At 39.3% G+C, this 22,784-nt stretch overlaps 1 protein-coding gene across 1 annotated transcript in view; it reads left to right on the forward strand.

Moving 5' to 3' along the window:
- The window catches only part of GABBR2 (gamma-aminobutyric acid type B receptor subunit 2), a 491,654-nt gene that overhangs the window by 101,795 nt on the left and 367,075 nt on the right, over positions 1-22,784 (forward strand). Inside the window, exon 2 of the mRNA XM_074576421.1 lies at positions 5,508-5,645. Coding sequence (XP_074432522.1) covers positions 5,508-5,645 — 138 coding nt within the window. The remainder of the gene's footprint in view (positions 1-5,507; positions 5,646-22,784) is intronic.

The raw sequence follows: 22,784 nt of genomic DNA on the forward strand, positions 1-22,784 counted from the left end.
CTTCACCAAACTTCTGTATCTTAAAAATGAGGTTGTTGGAGGGGGTTGCTTTTGTTCTTGTTTTTCAAATGCAGAATACAGGAATGGCTACAGTGGTTGAGACCAGACTTGGTGCAAGTACTCTGCATTGTTCTGGAATGATGGATTGACAGGACATGGCAGCTAGCTTTTAATCCTACTTCCCAAGAATGCTGTCCTAGCCACTAATGATCTGTGATTCAGGAGTTTCCTGAGAAAATCACTCTCTCTCTATTAAGAAATTTTGGATTTTTTTTGATCTATGAACTAGGCCAATTTCTTTTCATGTGAACTTTTAACATTCGTAATATCCCCTGGCAAGACGTTTCACACCGACCTCACATGGTGTGGAGAAGTTTAGAACAAATGAAAGGAAATGCGTTTTCTTTCAATGAATAATTCCATTGTCACCAGATGTTGTGGTTGTCAAAGTGGTGGTTCCAAGAGCAGTTGCACAAACTCATGGAAAGAAAATCCAGTTACAGCGATTAAATGCAAAAATATAATTGCTGGCTTTGAAAGCACCTAAGTTGCAGATATTTGAAAACAGAAAGGATACCTCAGGAGAAGCATGCCCTGCCCATAAACTCAGGCAGAGGATGCTAACTTGATTGACCTTTGCTGTAGCTCAGAGCAGTTGTCCCTGTGTTCTTCACTGAATTGTTCGTATTGCTCGATGACTTTAAAGAAGTGAATGAAAATCAAACAAAAATCATTTTTGGTGTTCCTCGTCTCTTAGCTCCTTTCAAGCTGATAGTCTAACGTAGAGTTAGCTCCTGAGCAAGATTTTGCAGAGGTTAGGAATAAGGCTTTGTACCTCTGTTCTCTCTGTTCAAGGAAGTCTCATTGTATATTCGCGAGCAATTCCAATGATATTCAGTGCAGAGTGCTGCTGAAAGCTCTCATATCACTTCAAAAAGTTTGATATTTCTTTATGCAGATGACAGCTATTGGTTATTCCCTCTCGTCATAAAGAATCTCTAACCTCAGTAGTCGGTAGCTCAACAGATAGCAAAATTGTTCCTCAGGATTGCTTTTACTCGGATGAGTAAAGTTGTGCCAGAATGTAGCTAACTGAGAAACAGCTGGGCACAGCTATCCAACAGCTAGAAACCTAAATATAATCATGCATCCAACCAGTGCGTCGCTTCCCAGTAGTTCGTATTGCTATGTGAATCTAACGAGATCAGTTAAATTACAAGTGTCTGCTCTTCTGCTACTCCTGTAATTATTCAAACCCGTCAATGTTACAGGGTTCAGCAAAGCTTTATGTATCAGACCCATACAAACTTCCATTCTGGGCACTAAGGATTTGCACTGTGTTACACTTATGGCCCTGAGGGTTTGAGTATGCACCCTCATACCCCTCTCGCTGTCTGCCAGACAACCTTCCTGGCAGCCAGCAGCCCTCAGGAGTCAGTTCTGCTTGTCCTGGCTTCAGTGATGTGTGTCCTTCACACGGGACACCCTTTCTCTCTGCTGCAGAGGGCCTTTGGACACAGCTGAGAAGGTCTCGCTTGTGTATTCGGCTGCTGTGGTGTTCTCTCCAGAAAGGTTTCATGTCCTTGCGTACCCCTCATGCCTCAGGCAGTACCTCCTCCCCGTGCATTCAGATCCTCTTCTCGGTGGAGGATGGTAGTTTTTATTTGCCAGCCTTTCCTCTGAAGAGAATTCAGGAAGGTTAACACTTCAATCCCCAAGCTCATTCAACTCCTCTCCTATGCAGCAGTTCATCTGGCTATTTTTCTTAATTAAAGTAAGTGGCTCGGTTTCCTTGGAAATGGAAACTATGCCTTAGTCAGGTGCTACCTCTGATATTTAATCCATCTTTGTCACAGTGAGAGGTAGGACCCTCCACAGAGGTTTGCTTGGTGGTTTGCTGATATTTCTCCTTGTGAATTGTCCATACAATCTGTATCAAGTCAGTGCGTTAAGAGATACACTTCATGTAATTATTTCATTAATATTTTGTTGCTTTTTTGCTATTTATATGTGGCTTATTACTGGCTTTTGTCAGAGACTAAGCACCGCAGTAAACATGTTTAGGGTGAGTAGTTCTCAGTCCCTTCCTCTGAAGAAAATTGTAGCACGTACCAAACCACATGTATTTGAAATTTCAGTTACGCTAACACTGCATTTCTCCAGTGAAAAGGTATTGCAGCCATCCTCAGTGTTTCAGCGTGCAGTCGAGATCAGCAGCGCAGCACGGCTGTCTGGTTTTATATACGAGTCGGAAGTGAGCTGGCTGCAGTTCAGCTCAGCAGAACAGAGATGTTGACGACAATTTAGGGGAAAGAGCAAAACTGGCCAGCAAAAACAGCGCCGGCTCCTTTGGGTGATATTATTCATCCTTTAAGTTTGTGACTTTTTATGAGAGATTCTTTCCCCTTCGTTGCTGTTAGTCATGCTCCAGTTAATAAGCCAGTCGGCTTCTTGTCATCCACACATGGCCAGGACTTTCTAGCCTCTGCTTTTTAGTGTGGATGTTGGTTCTTGTGCAGTCTTTTGTTGTACTGTAATTAGATTGCTGCCCGCTGCTGCTCCTGGACCTAGTTGTAGTCACTTGGCACCAACCATTCAAGAGCTGATTTGGTGGTTACATGGTGGCAATTTCAGTGGTGTCTGTGCTTGTTGTCTGTCAACGGTGTTGCCCGCCTCTAGGGTTATATATGCAGGGTTTGGCAATGGAAGATCATGAGCAGCAATGGTGGCCCTCTGGCATCTCTAGAAAAGTCAAGTTGTTAAAAGGGCTTCAGGAGCTCGCGACGGATACGTTCCTCAGACTAGCGGCAGGAAGAAACCTTTCCTAACTGCTTGTCTGTCTGGCTTGGTAGGGCTGTTATTTTTATCTGAATGTTTATTTTTTAATGCTTGTGACAGACTGTTCTGTTGCTTGCAGGGGAGAATGTTATACACAGCGTATGTTGTGAAATGTGACGTTAAACAGATGTGAAAGTCTGCTTTCTCCCATCTTTCTCATTTTTCCTTTTGTTTCTGTCCAGCTGTGTCCAGCCACAATATTAAGTTTTTGGTTTTTCTTTATCTCTGAGACATACTTTGGACTACTTTGGCAGTTTTGTTCAAGGAGCGCACTGAGTCTTGTAAATATTTGTGGTGGCCTTAAAGAAAGCGAGCTGAGACTAGTCAGGAAGAAAGTACAAAGATGAAAACGTGGTAAGCTTTGAACTGAATCACACTGAAAAGAAGCCCACAAGTTACTGTATGTACTTCGGATAGATCAGTAATATATCTCAGCAGGGTGAAACTCTTACTTTGGGAGAGGCGAATAAAGCTTTCAACGCACCTTCCCAAGGGAATCGCCGTGTGATTGAAAAAGGGTTGTTGTCTTGCAAGTATCTTCATAAATGTAAAAAAATAAAATAGATGAGAAGGAAAAAAAACTTATCATAATATCAATTCTGGACCTCTCGGTGAATTGAGCTACAGGGATCTGTAACTGCATACGGTTACTTTACTGCAGTGAGAAAGAGTTTGTAGGCAGATAATAGTTAAAAATGCATCAGTGTTTTGTGATGTAAGGGTGAATTTTAATATGAATTCTACTTCAGATAACAGACTGTAAGTCTTTATCATTTAGAATGCAGAATTTTATTTCTCCATAATTTTTTATGTACGTAGCCCTTCATGGGCTACAGCTCCTGACTGTTATTTTGCTATCAACATCCTCCTTATTTCACATACGACTTGTATTCTTCTTAAACCGTTAGTCAGTGATACATTTAAAACATGTGACATAATGCAAAAAATTAAATAATTATATTATCTAGTTTTTAGTTGGTATGAAAACCAATTCAACAATCTCTGTTTCTGCAGCTTCAAACGGTGAAGTGGATGAGGGCAAAGACTTGGCTAAATGTCAGTTAAGTTCGGATACTTAAAGCTCTGGTGTCCTTGTCTGCTTATAAAAGTATAGAAGTAGCTGAGCCTTCTGGTTGCACTTGGAATAAACTGGTCTTTAACCAGGGGCTGGAGGAGTAAAAATGGAGGACGCTGCTTGTTCCAGTAATCACAATCTTAATTCCTTCACAAAGTGAGTTTGCCATCAAATCTGTCAAACTGACAAGGGAGCCTCTGCCGTTCTGAATGTTTGGTTGTTGGTTTTGGGGTTTTTTTTTTCTGTAATAAGAAGGAAAATGTTGTGCTGTATTATGCAATTTAAAAAAGTCTATGCAGTAAAAATCCATTTGAATAAGTGGGAGCAATAATTCTATTCTTGCAGATAGAATGCAAATAGGATAATTTTTCTTTTAGCATATTAATTCAGAAAGGAGATTAATATAAGCTTGCAAACTTCTTAGTCAAAATCTTTATTCTTTCCACAGAATGCAATAAAATTACTACTTGGATGCTGATAGTAAATGAACTGTTTTATTGAATTGTCATAATGAAATATTGGAGGCTGGTGTAAGATAGTTCTTATAAAGGCTATATTTGAGGAAGACTTTCTAGTGGTGGCAAAAGAGGGCAGAACATTTTGTTTCAAAAAGACAGATAAAGTGGCTGTTAGTGGAGCAGTGGCAGCTACCATTATAACCTGTTGGTACTCCTGACTTCCAGTATGGTTTGGAATCAAATTCTTAACTTCAGGTACATAATTTGTTAATACTCTGCTGCAATCTCAGGAATTAAGCCATGAGCACATATTATGAATGACTGATCTGTTCAAGGATTGATATATCTTTTGCAATACTCGCTATCGTCACCCTTTGTTTCTTGGTTTTCAATCCTAGTCTCAGTTTTCAGGTGCAGAGAATTTTAGCATAAGTAATGACCAAACTATCAGAGAAGCCCAGAACAAGTCAGGTTAGAAGGTCATTTAGTCCAGTCTTCTGCTCAAAGCAGGGTGAGCTATGACAGCAGAACAATTAATTCTTACCACTTTAAAAAAATATTCTTTTGATACTTTTTGAAGACTTTTTGTAGTCCTTCTAAATAATAGGCACTCTACTATATATTTTTGCATAGAATACTGAAGTTAGACCTTAAGGAGAGGTTACTTGGGAGTCTTCATTAGAGACAGAACTTTCTTTACAGAGACCACAAGTAGTGTCATGCTCCTCCAACTATGGAAGTCCTGCTGACATCTGGTGTTACATTCCAAATTTTGCTTGGGAGATGGTAGCTCACAACGTAGAAAAGGTTTTAGTCAATCATTTTTTTTTTGTTGGGGCTTTTTTATTCTTTGTCAAATGGTGTTATCAAAATTCAGATGTTGCAACTTTGTCTTGGAAGGAAAACACAAGAGGTTTTGAATGATGTAAGGAGGGGTTTTCCCATTCTTTTACTACAGCACGTTAAGGGTCCAGAACAGAATGCTCCAATTCTTCATGTTTGGGTCTTAAGATGTTATATATTGTACAGTTTTTACATCAGTGCAACCCCTGATTTTTTTCCTGCCCAGTAGTTTATTTCTTAGTTAATTATGTTATTTGTGATATTGAATATTGCCTCTTTTTTTTATTTTCCAGTGTGACAATGCAAAAGGACTCAAAGCCTTCTATGATGCAATAAAATATGGACCTAATCATCTGATGGTTTTTGGTGGCGTATGTGCAACAGTTACTTCTATCATTGCTGAATCTCTAAAGGGATGGAACTTGGTTCAGGTAAGGCACGGAATGGAATATATTAAAATGCTGACTGTCATGTATCTCTGTATAATTTTTTTTAAATTCAGAAACATAGTATTGATGCTTTTCAAATTTTCTGTAATTAGTATATTTGTGTTTTGAAGGTCTGTGAAGTTATGTGTAAAGAAGAACAGTTAGTTCTTCTATCGTACTAGATTTTAAGGCTTGGCATTGTGCTCAAAACACTTGTGAGTATGGGGCAGCAGTCGTGTGTCTCAGTAGATTAATTATGTAAAATTAATTTAATGTATCTCAAAAAACAACCTAATGAAATGAAGTTCAGTCATGGTAGGTTAGCGAATCTAGGACTTATCCAAAGTTAGAGGAAACAACTTGTCAGGCTTTAAATAATAGTACACTGGGGTCTTTACTCGATCTCTACTCAGTCATAATGCAATAATTCCTATTGACTTTAAATGTGTTGGAAGTGCATAAATTATAACTAGTAACTGGGTATGTATCTCTGTACTTGACTCACAAAGCACACTTATTCCCAGCTGTTCTTTCTGGCTTTCTCAAAGGTCAAGTTAGTGGAAAGGTTCCATCAGCTGAGGAATCAGAATTTATTAGTACTAATCTTTAAAATGCAGATAACAACAGCATGATTTTCTTCATTTCTTCAGTCATCTGTCCAGTGATGATCTTTGGATCGATGGCTGTTTGTGCAAGGTAGCCAGCCAGTTTTGTTTTTCAGATGTGGAAATGCCCTGGCTTCCTACTCAATGCTCATACTGCCCTAAGATAAGTTTGTGTCATTTTTATTAAAATAAACAAAATATTCTATAGCAAAATAATAAAATGATAGTATATAACAATTACCTGAGGTTTCAGTTACAGACTCCTCTTTTCCACCTGGAATACTCAGTGAGATTAGAGCAGAAGGAACAAATGAGGCATAATTAAGTTTGTGAAGATGATGATGATCAGAGTACAAATGGGAAAATCTTAGGAGGATAATTAAAGTATCTTGTTAACTGTGTTTGCAGTGCTTTTCATAGCAGATCTTTTTTTTTCCCTTATGCTTCAGGATTTTTTCTGATGTGAAAAACATCAGTTCTACTATGGAAACAAAATAATAGTGTATCTCTGGGGAGAATGAAGAAAGCAACAGAAAGCTTGAAACTATCATTTAAAACTCTGTCTTAAAAAATGGCCTAGTCTACGGCCTATAATGAAGTATGTGGCTGGAGCTCCGTTGTTTTGGAATTTGTAACATGGAACTTCCAGGTGGTGTAGGATGTTTTAGGGCGTTGGATTTCACGGTGCTAAATCCTTTTCATTTGCAGTCAAGTTCTGCCTGCTAAGATCTGAAAATCAATTTGTTAATGAAGTTGCTCAGTCAATAAGGAAGGGCAATTAGAAAGTTTCTATTTGCTTTTAAATGCCTGATTTTGTCAATATGTATGTTAACTTATATAATGATATGAAGCATTGCTAGCAGACAGTATCTGTTTGTTTGTATTTAACCACTACAGCTGTGACTAAGTCTTAAACATTACTAACGATATCAGTACATCAAGGGATTCTCTGCTGTTTGGGCTTAGTATCCCGCAGGCCTTAGATAAATCCTCACATGGCGTAACTCCACTTCGCGTCAGGTTTTTAGATATTGATTGACTGAATGATGAAAGAACACAAGTGACAGTGCGGCTGGGAAGCGCGGCGAGGCTTAGTGGATGGTGTAGCAGCAATGGCAACAATCTAAATACAGTTTGTGAAAGTGTTGTGTCATACAGTGACAGAGATATCTGTATCTGAAATCAGCAGACAGAGAACGTATAAGATAGCGTACAACTCCTCCCGCTCCTTGGGATCCACTGTCATAAGCATCTTCGATTAAAAGCATAACTTGAATAGAAGGACTAGTTAATATTCTGTAGTTCTCGGAAGTGGAGCAATGCTACTCAGCCTGATAAAATACATGAATCTATTTTAGAGGGACAAGTCCTTCCTCTAAACTTGAAACTTCACCTCAAGGAATCACAGCAAACTCACATAAATAGATACTTGAGTTTGTGATCACGATGAAGTCATTTTATGTTGCAGTCAAGAAGAGGGAAACCGGCATATAAACGAAAACAAACCTGACATTGTATTACTGAATAGAGGATTTGCATTTGGATGTCTGTCTCTATCACTCTGTCCCTGTACAGGCAGTCATGAAAAGAGAGCTCTTAACCCTAGCAGGAATATATGATTTGATTTACACAGGTGTCATGTGGTTGAGCAAAGTGATGCCTGTCTTCCGTGCAAGAGAAATGCAGGATGATACTGAGAGTACTGGGAGGAATAGGGAAGAAAAGAAGAATAACAGAATATAACAACTGAAAAATGACCTTCTTTGCCAAATACAGTATGAGGCTGGCTGCCTGCAAAACTTTTCTGAGAGCCTTTTACCCCGAATTCCAAGTTTCTGGGTGGCTGCTTTTCCTCTGTTTGGGGGAATTTTTCTTTTCTGCCTCTTCCCTATTCTCTACAGTAAAAAGTCTCCAAACTCAAACAACAAAATAAAAGACAAAGAGTACAAATGTGCTGGAAATTATCACGTTTCATTTGCTACTCAGGCAACATTACAGTAGTCATGAAAAGGGAAAAAAGGAAATAAAAATTTGCAAGGCAGCTTCAGTCGCTACTCTCCTTACTGTATATGTTGATAATGATACTGTTGATAAAGATACTGTCTTTTTGACTTAACTGGTTCATTCAGGTCACTGATGGCCTGCAACAATGTGAAATAGGGAAGACAGACAGAGGTTGAGAAGAGCCTCAGTCTGAAGGTGACTTGCCTTATTTCCATACCATATCTAAACAGAAGGTACTTTTCCTCCCCCCCATCTTGACAAATTTTGATTTACTTATGATCAGCAACAGAAAGGGAGATTCGGTTCTCAATTGGCTGCCTTCAGCTGCTGGCTGATTTAATTATCTCTTACTGTAACAAAATTAATGATTTTTTTTAATGGAGCATTTTGTATCTGTGGAAAGAGCAAGTTGTTTTAGTCTGCAAACACTCATGTCATCCTTCAGGACTTTGACTGAGGCATGCTAGGTGACACAACTGCAAACTGTTTCCTGAACACACGTTCTTAGTAGGACAGATGCAGACACCCATTCCTTAGCTTCTCAAGCAAAAAGCTTCCCCGTGAGTAATCTCTGTGTGCCAGCAGCCCTTTGTTGAGTGACAGTCTGAGCGTGAGCTGGGGGCTGCACGTGCAGCTTTGATCTCCAGCCTGTGGTGTGGAATCGGTTTGAACCTTTGTTACTTTGGTTAAAAAGTGCCAGTAATTTTCTGTGTGGCTGACAGTGGGTCATAAAGGCATGAAGGGATAATACTGGGAAGTTGCCGTGCTATAGGGGGAATATTTCAATGTCAAATTCTTCCAGGTGCATCTTACCCACGTTCCCTTTCAATGTGTATTCAAGGCAATTAAACAGAGTGAAGAAGAATCATTAATAGTATCTACAATATATTGCAAAAGACCAGTCATGCATTTTTATTTCGTACACTGAAGCATTCCTGCTAGCATCCGGGTAGTGCAAAACGGAGGAGATGGTTTGCAATTCAGTCTTTCTCCTCTATTTCAGGATATCCATCAACTGTTTACCTCTCGATGTGAACTTCCTACAGTGGCAAAAGCATCTGATTTGTATAGATTGCTGTTTCTCCTATTTTCCATTGTCATCTCTCACTTTTCCTAATTGCCATATTAGCATAAACATTTAATCAAGATGAGGATTTTGACCAGACTGGTCACATCTCTTAATTTGTGGAACCCTCTCTCCATTTTGGAGATTTGTCTTTTTCTTTCATGGTGCCATTTACATTCTCTTACAGCCTGCTTCATTTACAGTCTGCTTTTACTCTGGAAATAAGCCTCTGCAAGAAACAAAGTATAAACGTTAGTGCTTCCTTGGAATATCCTCTGTTTCTACATATTCAATGTCATTTAGTCATAACTGCAGGCTTCTCGGCAAGTAACTGCTAGAGGTGATCCAGTGATTAGATCCTAATGACGTTCAAAACAGAGAAACCTTGTTTTGGATTCAGCATCTCATGTTGGAAAGTTTTCTAAGAAAATTGTAGGTACCCTAATCATGATGTATTACTCACTTTGTGGGCATATTAATACAGGGCAAGTGCACGTGTTAGAAAGGGATGTTAGAAAGGGAAAACTCCTTTAGTTCTCTAGCTTGTATAGTTGAGTATTAAAGAGCCTGCCCTGAGATTTGTTTAATTATCCCAGAGATTCATAGGTATTCAAGATCCCATCTCTGAATTAGCAGAAAGACTGCTGGTGTTCAAGAAAATCAGTGATGTTTCTAGCCTTTGATTTCCTTCTGAAACAAGGTTGATGTGATTGCATTGTCAGCTCCTCCTAATAATTTCTGACCACTGGCCAATTGCAACCAAATCTTAACAAAGGATTTCCCAAAGATTATTAGCTTCTATCCATTTCTGTGAAAATGAGCGGCTCAGGAGAAGGACCCATATGAACGGAGGAGAGGCTGCAGCGTGAGCACAGAGAACTTCGAGCCAGCCATGACATGTGGGGCTTCTTGTCCAGCTGCTGTTTATGGGAAAGGGACTGATTGCATTGAGAAAAGAGGTAAAAAAGCAGCAGAAAGCAAGCTGAGGAAATGCAGAGGAGGGGTGAAGCCCAGAAGGACATGAAGCAGAAGCTGGGGGTGTGTGTGTGTATTAGCTGGTTCTGTTACTCCTAAAAATTCTTGTTAATACACAATTTCACAACTATGTGCAGTTTATAACTGGTGGTTTTTAACACTTAGGTAATGCAAGTCATCACAGAGGTCTCTATGCTGGCCACTGAATCAAATTTCTTCTTGCTAATATCTGAATTTTCTAAATCCTGATGCCTGTTACCCGTAGCTCTGTCACGGGCACATAAACATTTGATAAAAAAATGCGTGGCTTTTTGTTTGTGGTTTGTTTGTTTGTCTTTTTTTTTTCTTTACATTCCTTGTCACGTTTGTTCCAGTACAGTGAGTTTGTGCTACTTTTTCCTTCACTGCACAATTTCCATGTATTATTAGTTTAAGCAATGAAACGGGCATTTAAACTAGTCTTTGGCTAAGAAGATTAGCTACTTCTATCTATGAGATGCAGGCGGTCCCACTTGAACAGGCCTTTCTCCCACTTGAATATGACCCAGTGCACCACTAGAGTCTTTGGCTTCTTGGCCCACAATTCACCATCATAATCTTTTTTTTTTTTCCTTTTTTTTTTTTTCTTTCCCCTTTGCTTTCCTATTTTATCTCCAGGGATTGGAGGGATTTTATAGACTTTCTGTACTTGTGTTGTCCTTTTAATAGGCAAAGTGTGTGAGGGGAAACACCTCTTGAGGCCTTATTATATAAGGCGCAAACCTGATGACGTTCTGGTCTTGCTTTCGGGAGTTAGCTGAGCTCGTAAGGAAGTTTTGTTCACTTCACCGTAGGAATGCCCAGGAGCTCCTGGACAGGAAGAAAACACAGCAGGACTGACCTTCAGGCAGAATTTCACGTGAAGTTTCTCCTCATTTGAGAGAAGCTCTGGTGAATTTGGAGGGAGGCAGACCTTTCAGTTCTTGCAAATCCTCCCCTTGATACAAGCTGCCAGCAGGAGCTCTGCTCTTATTGATGCGGCCCTCCTGAAGCTCTCTGGTTGCTGCTGGGGAAGAAAATGCATGGGGAGTTGAAACAGATCAGCGGTACCTTACCTCCTAATTAGACCCTGTCTCTCTGTGTGTGGACGGATGCATACATGCACAGTGTAGAGCAGACTTAGACTTGGAAAGTTAGTTGTATCTTCACCCTCAAACTTAGAGCAATGAATGTTGCAGCACACCAGGGAAGACTAGTCTAGGGCAGAAGAATTAATTTAGTGGCAAAAGTTCTTTCATAGTGATAAAAACACTGACCCTGATTCCCAGTGCGTTATTTTAGTTGTACCCCACGGGAGACATTAGCATTACATTGCTCTTAATAGCAGAAACTTGGTCCATGAAGTTTAAATTGAAAGTTTCGGAAAATTTCCAGGCTGAGGTATGGTAAGAAATGCACACCCGGTATTCCAAACACACTGCAAAATTTAGTAGGACGTTCCTGTCCTTTCTTTCTGTCTTCTGCTTAAATGTATGAAATTGATTTACAGCGAGATGAGTTGGCTTAACCATCAGTTTGAAACTGGCTTCTATCCAGTATTCACTTCATTTTAGTGTGATTAGCTGTTCTTTTTCATCTTGTTTGTCTTGTATTTCTACTGTTGGAGAAACCAGCAAACTGCAGTATACATGCTAGTTTTTGCTTTTGATCTGATGTCGTCAAGTTTAATTCATTACGTAAAGCATGAATAAAGGTATTTTGATATGGCTCTAGAGTTAGGTCAAAGCTGTTGAAGTCGGAGCCTGTATATTTATTCTAACTATGATCTGCATGTTTTGACAGAAAAAAAAATAATCTTTTTTATTATTTTTGTTCTTCTTAGCTGTTTTTCCATAATCATTCATTCACTTCTGTTTAGTGTCGTATCGATAATATGGAACAAATGACCCAGACTGGAAAGGCAACAGACCCAGACTGGAAAGACAAAGGTGTCACTTTCCCTTGCAGTATGCTTCGGGTTTGGGAAAACACATTTCATTCTGAACAAATCAGATATTCCTTCTCCTCCATATACTCCTCCCTTGGACCCGAATGGTCACTTGAAGAAAAATAAAATACATTAAAAAAACCCAAACAAAACCAAAACAAAACAAAAAACCCCACCCAAACCCATAGCATAACATACAAGCATTGATGTTTTTCCAAACACAGAGCCTTGAGTTTTAACGCTAGCTCAATTTATTGGTGAGGTAAGGTATTTATAATACCCATCTTAATTTATTATCAGAATAAATAATGGCTGTGTATTTGGGGAATAGTTTTTTGTTTTGGTTTAATTTTTTTCTTTGCCTTTGTATTTTTTTTATCAAAGTATTCTGCCTCACTGCTTGTATTTTTTTTTTGTTTGTTTGTTTTCTCCCCTCGTTTGGTATTTTCTGTAAAAGAACGGCAAATCTTTTCTTATGTGGCTTTCACAGCCCCCCAGCTAGGATAGATCTGCCAGGTACAATCTTACCCAGTTACCCAAATGTTTCAGTATTGCACCTTGCAGCTATTGCTGCAGCTTCCTTCACTGCTACGAAAGGTGTCCCTTCATGTCGCCTCAGGCTAGTTTATTATTATTTGCTGCTGCTTTTTCTGGAGGTGGTTTTAGATGGGTAGCTTTGGTCGCCATCTCTTCCTTCTCTCCTCCTCCCTGTCCCAATTGGATAGGCAGACTTCAGGTTTGCTTCTTTGGGAAATTACTTGTGGTTTGGCATCTTCGCTATGCTGAATGAGGAGGATTGTGATATGCACTGATTTCTGTTTTGGGTTTGAGTTTTCTTTCATGGCACATTTTCTAGTACCCTGTCTGTCTTGTTTTCTGTATGGGCCAACCCACTGGAAAGTAGTGCTGCTAAATTTCCTTCTAGCCCGTAGCTAGGCAGCATGTCTCCACTTCCTCTGGGAAATGTCATATGATTTGTGGGGATAGACCTGTCTGACAATAACCGCCCATTAATGATAAACTTAGATTCTATCCACAGTTCTGCCAGCCCAAAGAATCAACCTTTGATTCTTTAATCCCGTTCCTTTCATTACTCTGTGACCCACAAACCTGGCTTGAAGTCTCCCATTGTTAGGTGGGAGCATTATTATAGTTTCAAGGCAATTGCAGCACTGAATTTTGAGCTCCCCTTTGCATTTTTCCCTGTGCCTGACTTTACACAAATCTTGTTTTTATGTTTCTTATTTGAAAGGTAGCTCAGGGAAATCAGATGCTAATTGGTTGCCCATCTGTGTATGATTTTTCTGCTTTAAAGGTTATATTGATTGAAAACCATCTCACTGCACTGAAAATATGATAACTTTGTCAGTTTTTGGTTGGTTCTTAGCAACTGTTTTTAATTTACTCTAAAATGTTCAGATTATAGCGTTGTATTTCTGTGAATATTGAAACCTTTCAAATATTCTATAAAGTTGGTTTCAAGCTTCTTTTACCACTGATTCCCCAAATATTGTCCTTCTGATTATTTTCACTGTACCTATAATTTCTGCAAAGCTGCAGTTGGTTATTTTGGTATGCCGTTTGCCAGAGTGACTGCTTTAATTTGTTTCTGGAAGGCAGCGTTGAGTGTGTTCTTCAAGACCAGCGTTGCTGGCTTGTTTCTCAGTGGCCACCTTGGAAAGCCCTAGGATTGCTTCTCTCCAGTTCCTTTGACCAGCCTGGATTGCATGGCCCTATATGACGTTAAAAGTACCCTCTGCCATAAATTGTTGCTGTTCTTGGAATGTACAAACGTGGCCACAGTGAGAAGGTAAATACAACTAAGTCAAGGCAAAATTGGTGCGATAAAATTTGTTGCTTCATAGTGTTACTTCCACAACCTTAAATCCACGTCTTCGTTTCGTTCTCTCTTACTTTGATGTTTTTCTTCATGTTACTGTCCTATTACAGGACAAGGAAGGCTTTCTCATATGGTAAATTAACCTGCTTCCCCCCAGAATGATGTTGTGGCAGCAGTTACTTAATTACTTTATTTTGAGGGATAATTCATACAAATTCAGCAACAGCAGCTCCCGGGCATACATTGAAGAACAAACTCGTAAACCAAGCAGTTGCAAAAAGAAAGCACCTTGACACAATTCTGAAATAGAAATAAAATATTTATTGGCCTTTTAAACCAGAAAAAGCTTAATTATGCTCCATTGAAGAAGTAATACATTGCTGATATGTCTGTAGAGAAGTAAGCGCTGAAGTACAAACCCTCGTATAATAGAAGCTTTTCCAAGGGCCTGATTCTCAAATGCACGATAGTGTTCTTGGTATATGATTCGTCTTGCATTACGACCAGTATGGCATCGGTCTTAATTCTTGGCATTCTCAGTACTCCGTACCTCTAGAGCAGTTCCTGGGGACTTGCAGATCTTGCGGCATGCTTTCTCAAGGCATCGGTTAAGTTTTAACACAACTGGAGAAAAATAAGGCCTATAAAAAAAGGGATAGTTATGTTTTAATTGAACTTAAAGTGATTTGGAAACACATTTATTCCCTTTAGCCTTAGTTATCACAGATAGCAAAACCAGAATCGCAGTGTCAGGGAAAATAGATATGATCACTGTAGCTTAAGAGCCTCTGTTGGAAAGCCTCTTAAGAGGCTCTGTTGGAAAAGCACTAATAAATGCATACAAAATTGCTGCTGAGAAGGTTTGGTCCTAGGATTACACTGAGAACAGGAACATATTGCACAGTTAAGCATGGACTTGTAATAAGGCATTTCCTTTTCCTTCTTGTCACATTCAAGACTTATAGCTATAGAAAGCTCAAGTAACTGAGTCTAAACTTTTTTTTTTTTTTTTACTGAAAAATAGTTCCAGAATTACACCTTTCCAGTCTTTCAGAATCCCTTCTTGACTCTCTGTGTTGTAATTCCTAACTGTAGTTGCAAAACCAGATTTACTTTGACTTCTTGTCTTGCCTTGGTTTCATTCATTTTTAGGAGATGACGGGCTTGAAATTTCTGAACTCCGTGTTAAGCTATGACACAATCTGCTCCTAATTCTCAGAGTAAAGGGAAGTGTTTCCCCAGTGAAGTGTACTCCTCATCTTCCCTTAATTTTGCAGAAGTCCATTAGACTTTGTTAGCCGATAGACAGCCTATCACAAGCTGATTAATTAGCTACAGCAGGATTGACAGTGTAACAACTGTGAGCTTTGTTTGTATTATGCTACAACACTGAGCTAGGAAACTTCTGTGATTATTTATAATTAAGCTGTTGTGAGGGCACAGTATCTATCAGGATGTGGATTCATTATGTGGATTTGCTTCCTGAAAGTAAAAAAATTAGCGGCACGGCATCTGAAAGGTTTGTTCAAATCCTTCAATATTCAGATGAAGGGAACAAGAATATATGTGATTGGGGAGTGAAAGATCTCCAGTTCAGCAGTCTAAAGTATTGCTTGAAATGCTTGGGAGCTACAGCTTTGTGTTTATTATTAAACATTGCCATGTTGACATAAAGGAAGATTTCATTTGTTATTTAAAACAGAGCAAGAAAGTTCTTTGTCATAATCCTTTTGTAAATAAGAGCTTGTAAAGCAGTGACGACAGTCTCAATTTGAAATAGTTTACAGTTACAAATCAAAAGCCAGATGCTGCATTTTGCATTTGTAAATAAACTCCCAAACTGGATCCAGTATTCTGTTTAAGAATACCTGTAGTTGCAAGGAAAAGATCAGTCCTGGGAAAGTGGGATGGACTTGCAGCATTGATAATAATGTTTTGGTTTTTTTTCTATAAAGACATACTCATGCGAAAGAAATTCTTTTCCTAATGTCTCTTGTTAATTTAAACAATCAGTCCAAAGATTTGTTTAGGTAAGCAGATTTTTATTGATTGTCTTTTGAAGGCTCTGAATGCTACTGAGAGAAGCAGCATGACTGAGCAAGCAATAGAGAAGATCAGTATTATGTTTAGCTCTTATTAAGAAAATGAAAAGTAATAAAAAGGTATGAAGACTGAGGTGCTGATTCTCTCACGTGAACCTACATATGTATGTTTACACAGACATATACATATATTTAGAATTATCTAAAGCTGTCTTCAGTCCTTTTTATGGCTCAGTCTCTTCTGATGGGGCACTGTTACGTTTCAGATAAATGTAGTTGCATTCTCTTACATTGCCTCAGGATGAATTCTCAGTCAGAAATGCGGCTGACATGCGTAGGTGGGTGCTGCATAAGCAGCCTGCTTTGAAATTTTTTTTTTCCTGTGACTTTTTGCTCTCCAGTTGTTTTTGCCCTTCAACTGTTTTGCATTATTCTGCTTGCTTATGCGAAGTTAAAAAAGTATCTGATTTGCAAATCTGAAAGAGAAGAAAATATCAGAATAGCTTACTGTTATATAAAGATCCTGTCTGTTATTTGTGGATATTGATAGAGGAGATCAGAATTACAGATTATAGACTGTAATCAGACCAGTTTGGAAAAAAAATAGTCTATAGAGACAGAAGTTTAAGCAGTGATTTTTACTTAGCAAATTTCATACAATATTTTCAAATCCTTGTGTTTTAGCTGCTAAAATTCAGTAATCTTACAGTTGCCAAATCTGATGATGCTTAATGACGTGAACATTAATGTTGATATGAGTTCTTTGAGTAGTCAGTGTGAAAACTCTTGTGACCAATGTGATTTTGTCCTTGCTTTTGGGAGTCTTTCTGACGATGTGATAAACTCCTGTCTTTATGCTTGTTTTGGTTTGGGAAGAAGAGAGAAAACCCAGAAAACTGTTTCTTTTCTACTTCCTTTTTTAGAGCAAGGGGCAGAAAGGTGCAGCTATGGGGCCCTGAGTTTCACTACCTGACATATCCACCTTTATTGATCCAAGACCTCGAGCTACTGTTTTTCCAACTATAATTATCATAAAGTCACCTTATGCATAGACTGTACTCAAGGTTGCATGAGGCCTATCCTCAGTTATAACACGAATCTTCCCTTGTAACAAATGCGCTTGTGCTGACTTGACTTGTCTCCTATTCGCTGCCTAATGACTAGACCACAATAAGAGATTTATGATTCCACTGCTTATGTTGCCTTAAAAGAAGGTGGTGGTTTGGTTTGGTTTTTTTTTCAATTTAAATCATTAAATCAGAAGACAACAAAACTGAGTAATAATATTTGTACAAATGACTCTGTGGTTTGCTCTTTCCATTAGCCTCATTCTTAACTTCTCAATTTCACATTGCCACAAGCAGTGCTAGGAGAACTTAAAAGGCAACACGTTGCCAATTAGTCATGGCTTGCAGACTGCTCATTTGAACAGTAGGCATTTATTTTTATGTCCAGAAGTCCACATTTATTACTGCAGATGAACCAACAGGGTGTAATTTCGTAGTTAGTTCAATGGTCTAACTGGTTATGTGAACCAGGAAAATGAAACTTTAAATGTTGTTGCCTAATATTCCCCTGTTTTACAGACAGATTATTATTGTATTATAATTGCCTTGGAAAGGCAGCTTGTTTCTCCAGTCACAAATGAATTCACGCAGGATATGACATGCTTAGCGTAGTTGTAAAGGGGAGTGGGCACTGTGCAGTAAATATGAGAATAAGTGGATTGAGAGCGTTACTTTGCCAGTCTTAGCTGCTTGTCCAGAAACTGTATAAATCCTACCTGAATGTGTTCCCTAAAAGCTGAATTTGTAAGATGTATGGTCCCAGAATCTCAAGTGCGAGTGCTTCTGTTTTACCTCAAACCGGGACAAGTTGTTGCCTCAGCTCCCTAGGTGAATAATGAAATGTGGATCATGTGAATTCTACGGAGCTTCAGACTTGTCCATGCATGAAATAAGTTTTGGTAGCACCACTATCTGAGAGTGGCCTCGATGCCCAGTCCAGGCATTCGTCTCATAAACTTGTCATCAGACTTTACACTTGATCCTGTACTGCTTCAGAGTATAAATGTCTCTTACTCTGCATTGTCTTCTCAGTAGTCAACCACAAGGGCCTCCACGGCACGCTTGGTTCTGTCAGGAGGGCTCCAGTCCCAGCTGATACTGCTTGTGAGTTTGCCAGTGTTTTAGACTGCAACTTCTACAGTTGTCATTAAAGAAATCAGGAGAGAGATCAAAACAAATGTCACTTTTCTGAATCGTCATCAAGATTACTGTGGCCCATATCATGATTTCTGGTTTTGTACTTCCTTTGCTTTTGGCCTTTGAGGGGAGCAATTCTGCCTTGCCACAAAACATCAAAGGTGCAGTGAACTGGCTCAAATGGTCCTAGCTCAGTGCTCACCCTAGTGAAATTAATGCTTATGGATAGGAAGTGGTACTCTCTGAGCTTCTTGTTGGATGATAACTGATGCAGCTGTGGTCTGTATGAGTACCTGCGTCACTGAAGAGAGGGATGGGTTTCCACTTCTCTTTGGGTGCTCTAACCAATATTTTTATGGAATAATAAGCATACCCACCTTTCAAGTTTTACCTGAAAACAGAAGAGTAAAAAAGAATGAAGTGTAAACATTTTCAGAGCATGCTTTGGTCCCCAAGAGCATGGAGTTGCAAAGTCTGCTGCCTAGGCCCTGCAGAGGGTGGGATTTCAGATGGAGTCTTCTGCTCGGAATGGCTCATTGCTCCAGCTCTAACCACCTCCATGCCCAGCATGCCTGATGCGTTTGAGTCCCATCCTGAGGCACTAAGCTCTCCCTGTGTGCTGTACAGCGAGCTTAAGAGCCTAACTTTGTGTTCCATTACTCTGAAAAATCGTTGATGTTCTCAGAGCATGTGTGTTTGCCAGGTATTTCTGAAATAATGTCTGGTTTTCATCTTACTGCAACTGCTCACTATGTTTAATCACCATATATAAAATTGCAGTTCTAATTTTAACATCACAATTGGCTGCTGTGGAAGTGGCTGTAATGAACAAAATGAAAAGTTATTAGCCAAATCCTTTTTCCTGCTCTGCAATCTAATAGTCATCTGGAGAAATCTCTTCAAAGTTGTTATAACAACTTTATGGGCTCAGTACAGAGGAAGCTGTATGCCTCTACTGAGGTTTTAAGCCAGTATTATACATTGAAGACCAACACACTGATTGAAAAAAAAAAAAATCCCCTTCGTGGAGATTCTGCCTGATTTTGGGAATGCCTAAATGTACAAGGCAGCTCCCTTTTTGTCTCAGATGGCTCCAGGTGCTGGATAGGTATGAATTTGGTTTTGTGCATCGTATCTACACCTGCTCTAGTCGATTCTGATTGCTGTTACTTAGCAGCAGAAATAAGCCTTTACAAAATATACTGGTTTTCTCTAAGATGTTTCCAGCAAATAAGATAGTAAAGGAGGTGCTGCTGCTTATGACTATACAGTTGGAACCTTGCCCAGAAATTTGAAGGTTTACCGTTCTTCCCTAAGACAGTCAAAATCCCACCTGAATGCCATAACCAGTAGGTTATGGAGTTGCCGTCCCTCACATTCTCTGTTTTTCTGGTTACACAAACCTTTTAAATACTTTGCTGTGCAGTGGGGCACCACTGACATGAGTCGGGAGAAGATTGTGCAGTCTTCTGTGGCACCTTGACATTAGAATGATGGTAAAGACAGCTCCAGCGCCTCAGGCTGACAGGGTGGCACCCCATCTACACTTCCTTTCTCCTGGACCGGACTTACGCTGTTGTACTGTCTCTAAAATATGAGTGTTTCTACGCTGTGGTGGTGAGTGTGTGTAGATAAAAATAATGAACTGTGGCCAGCTGCAGAACAGGTATCAGTGCTCTCCTTCAGCCTGTGATTTACACGGATAGATATAGGCAACTGTTGCCCTGACGGATGTGCCTGGTCTTTGCAGAGACAGGGATTTGGCACTCACCATTCCCCTCAGCTAGATATGCCCTGTTTAGTATATGCCTTGTTTTCGGCTGTGTTTTTGCACCACCATCATTCCCAGTTCACGTAACAAGGAAGCTAAATGTGCGCAGAGTCCAGGGTCCTCTTCTGGGACCCAGCTCCCACAAGTTGTGTTCTGCAGTATTTACCTTGTAGGTACTGGGGTATTTAATTTCACCTCTAACTGAGTTCGTATTCACTACGCTACCTGAAGTTACCTTGTACAATGTAAACACATGGTAAGAGTAGAACCACCTGGTTTACTGATTATAGCTTAGGGCTCGTTTTCAAAGATTCTAGGTACGTGTAGAGGAGCAATCCATCTCCTGTTCTCCTGAAGATATAACCTAAAGAGTGTGTGACTGATCTTGTCAGGTTTAATTTTTTGTTAACTGTAGAACGTGACAGTTGGTATATCTGAAATTACATCCGTATAAAATATTGTCAATTCTTTGGAGTCAATTCAGGATATGGCATTCAAATTATCTGTCTTACAGGAAGAAGTGACTGGAATTTTTTTTTTTTTAATAAAGTAAGAGAAACCTTCAGTTTATCTGTACAGAGGATAACTTCCAAAAAGTACTCAAAGAGGAAGAATGTTATATAATTTAGGTATTGATTACCCTCAGTTTTCAGAACTTCAGAGCAAATGTTTTCCAGAGTCACTATAGTGATTTTTCACTACCTTAACACATAGATCCCAATGTTCCTTATTTTACCAAAAGTTGTGGCTAAGGGAGTCGTGACATCATAATGAAAGTACTCCATATGTACCAAAAATTGTAATCCAGTTCTTTTGGTTCTCTGCACAATCTAGAAATACAAGCTTTAATATTTCAAAACCTAGACACTAATAAAAATTAATTTAACTTTAATGTTTTCTAAGCTTTCTTCAAGCAAATTCAGAGACTAAGTATCTCCATATTTTGAAGATACTTATCTTTGTGTGCTGATTCTTAGATCCTATGCACTACTTTAATTATGTATAAATAAATATTTATGAACCTTCAGAATTTTTTCCATGGCACTATCTCTACTTTTTCTTTGATCATAAAAAGTATAAAATTCTGCACTGTAAAAGTATGATAGAACATGCAGATCAGAGCTAAAAATATTGAAGTTTTTATTAAAATAGGTATGATTTGATGAAATTGAGCAAAATTAAATACTGATATCTGGCAGCATTTCAAATTATGTTTTTTATTAGTCGATATAGCTTTCTCTTGGGTGAAGATGTAAATTCTTAATAATTTTCTGCTTAAAACAGTTCTCAGAAGGTTCTTCCTTCAGGGACAAATTGTGCTGTGAATGGAGGTTACAAACATTATACATTGATGTCTTATGCGTATTTGATCCTAAGTTTATTTTTTCTTTAGAATTATACTTGAAATATCTGGAGCCATAAAAATGGGATGTATATTTGCAGTGCACAAATGAGAACCTGTTTTAAATCTACTCTCTGGTTTTAGCATAAATGTATTTCCTAGTCTGGATACTTTAATGTTGGAACGAAGGAACTGCTGAGTAGATAGGCAAGAAAATTTTCTTTACCGCGTGAGGGGTCAAAGATCGGAACAGATTTCCTAAGGTTGCTATGTATCCCCATCCGTGGAGATATTCAGTACCCTGGGCCTGACCACCCTGGGCAGACTGTAACCAGCAGGTTGAGGGAGGTGATTCTTGCTCTCTTCTCAGCCCTGGTGAGAGCACATCTGGAGTGGTGTGTTGGCGTGTCCAGATCTGGGCTTTGTGGTACAAGAGAAACATGGGCATGTTGGTATGAGTCCAGTGCAGTCCCGCAAAGGTGTTGAATGGATTGGGGCATCTGCCATACAAAAAAGAGGCTTGAGAGAGCTGGGACTGTTTAGCCTGGAGAAGAGATGGCTTGGGGGAGGATCATGTCAATGTGTATAAATACTTGATGGGGGCGAGCAAAGAAGACAGAGCTGGACTCTTCTCAGTGATGTCTAGTGGAAGGACAGGAGGAAAGGGGCACACACTGAAATGCAGGAAATTCCATGTCATTGTAGGGGTGACCAAACTTAGAGAAACTGTGAAAAGTCCATCTTAGAGAAACTGTGGAAAGTCCATCCCTGGAGATATTCACAAATGTGACTGGACACGGCTTTGCGCAACCTGCTTGAGTAGACCTTGCTTTGAGCAGGGAGGTTGGGCTAGACAGCGTGCCAAGGTGCCTTCCTACCTCAGCTGTTCTGTGACTCTGTGACTGTAGCCCCCAGTCTTCATCTTGATTTTTGTACTGTAGACTAAAAAAATTGAAGTTATAGCAGTGAAATTATACTGATAGGCTGAAATTGCTGTAAGATTCCCTTATCAACTAAAAAGAATCAGCAAATTTTATTTAAATGATGTTGAATTCAGTGTGCATTTATTGTTACTGTTTTTTCCAAATCCTCCTTCAGGCTTTAAAAGCAATAACAATGAAACCGAGAGCTATAACCTCTGAGTTGAATTGAATATGACTCCATGCGCTAATAAGTATTTTTGAAAAACAAAGATCTTAATAACACAAATAACATTGCTTTGACCCTCCTTCGGGCAGGAGGTCGGACTCTTTGATCTCCTGAGCTCCCTGTTGTTCTGTGATCCTGTGATTCTGAAATTGCTGAGCCGTGGCAGTTCCTGTTACGT

Source organism: Larus michahellis, chromosome 2, assembly GCF_964199755.1.
Source record: "Larus michahellis chromosome 2, bLarMic1.1, whole genome shotgun sequence".
Taxonomy (NCBI): domain Eukaryota; kingdom Metazoa; phylum Chordata; class Aves; order Charadriiformes; family Laridae; genus Larus; species Larus michahellis.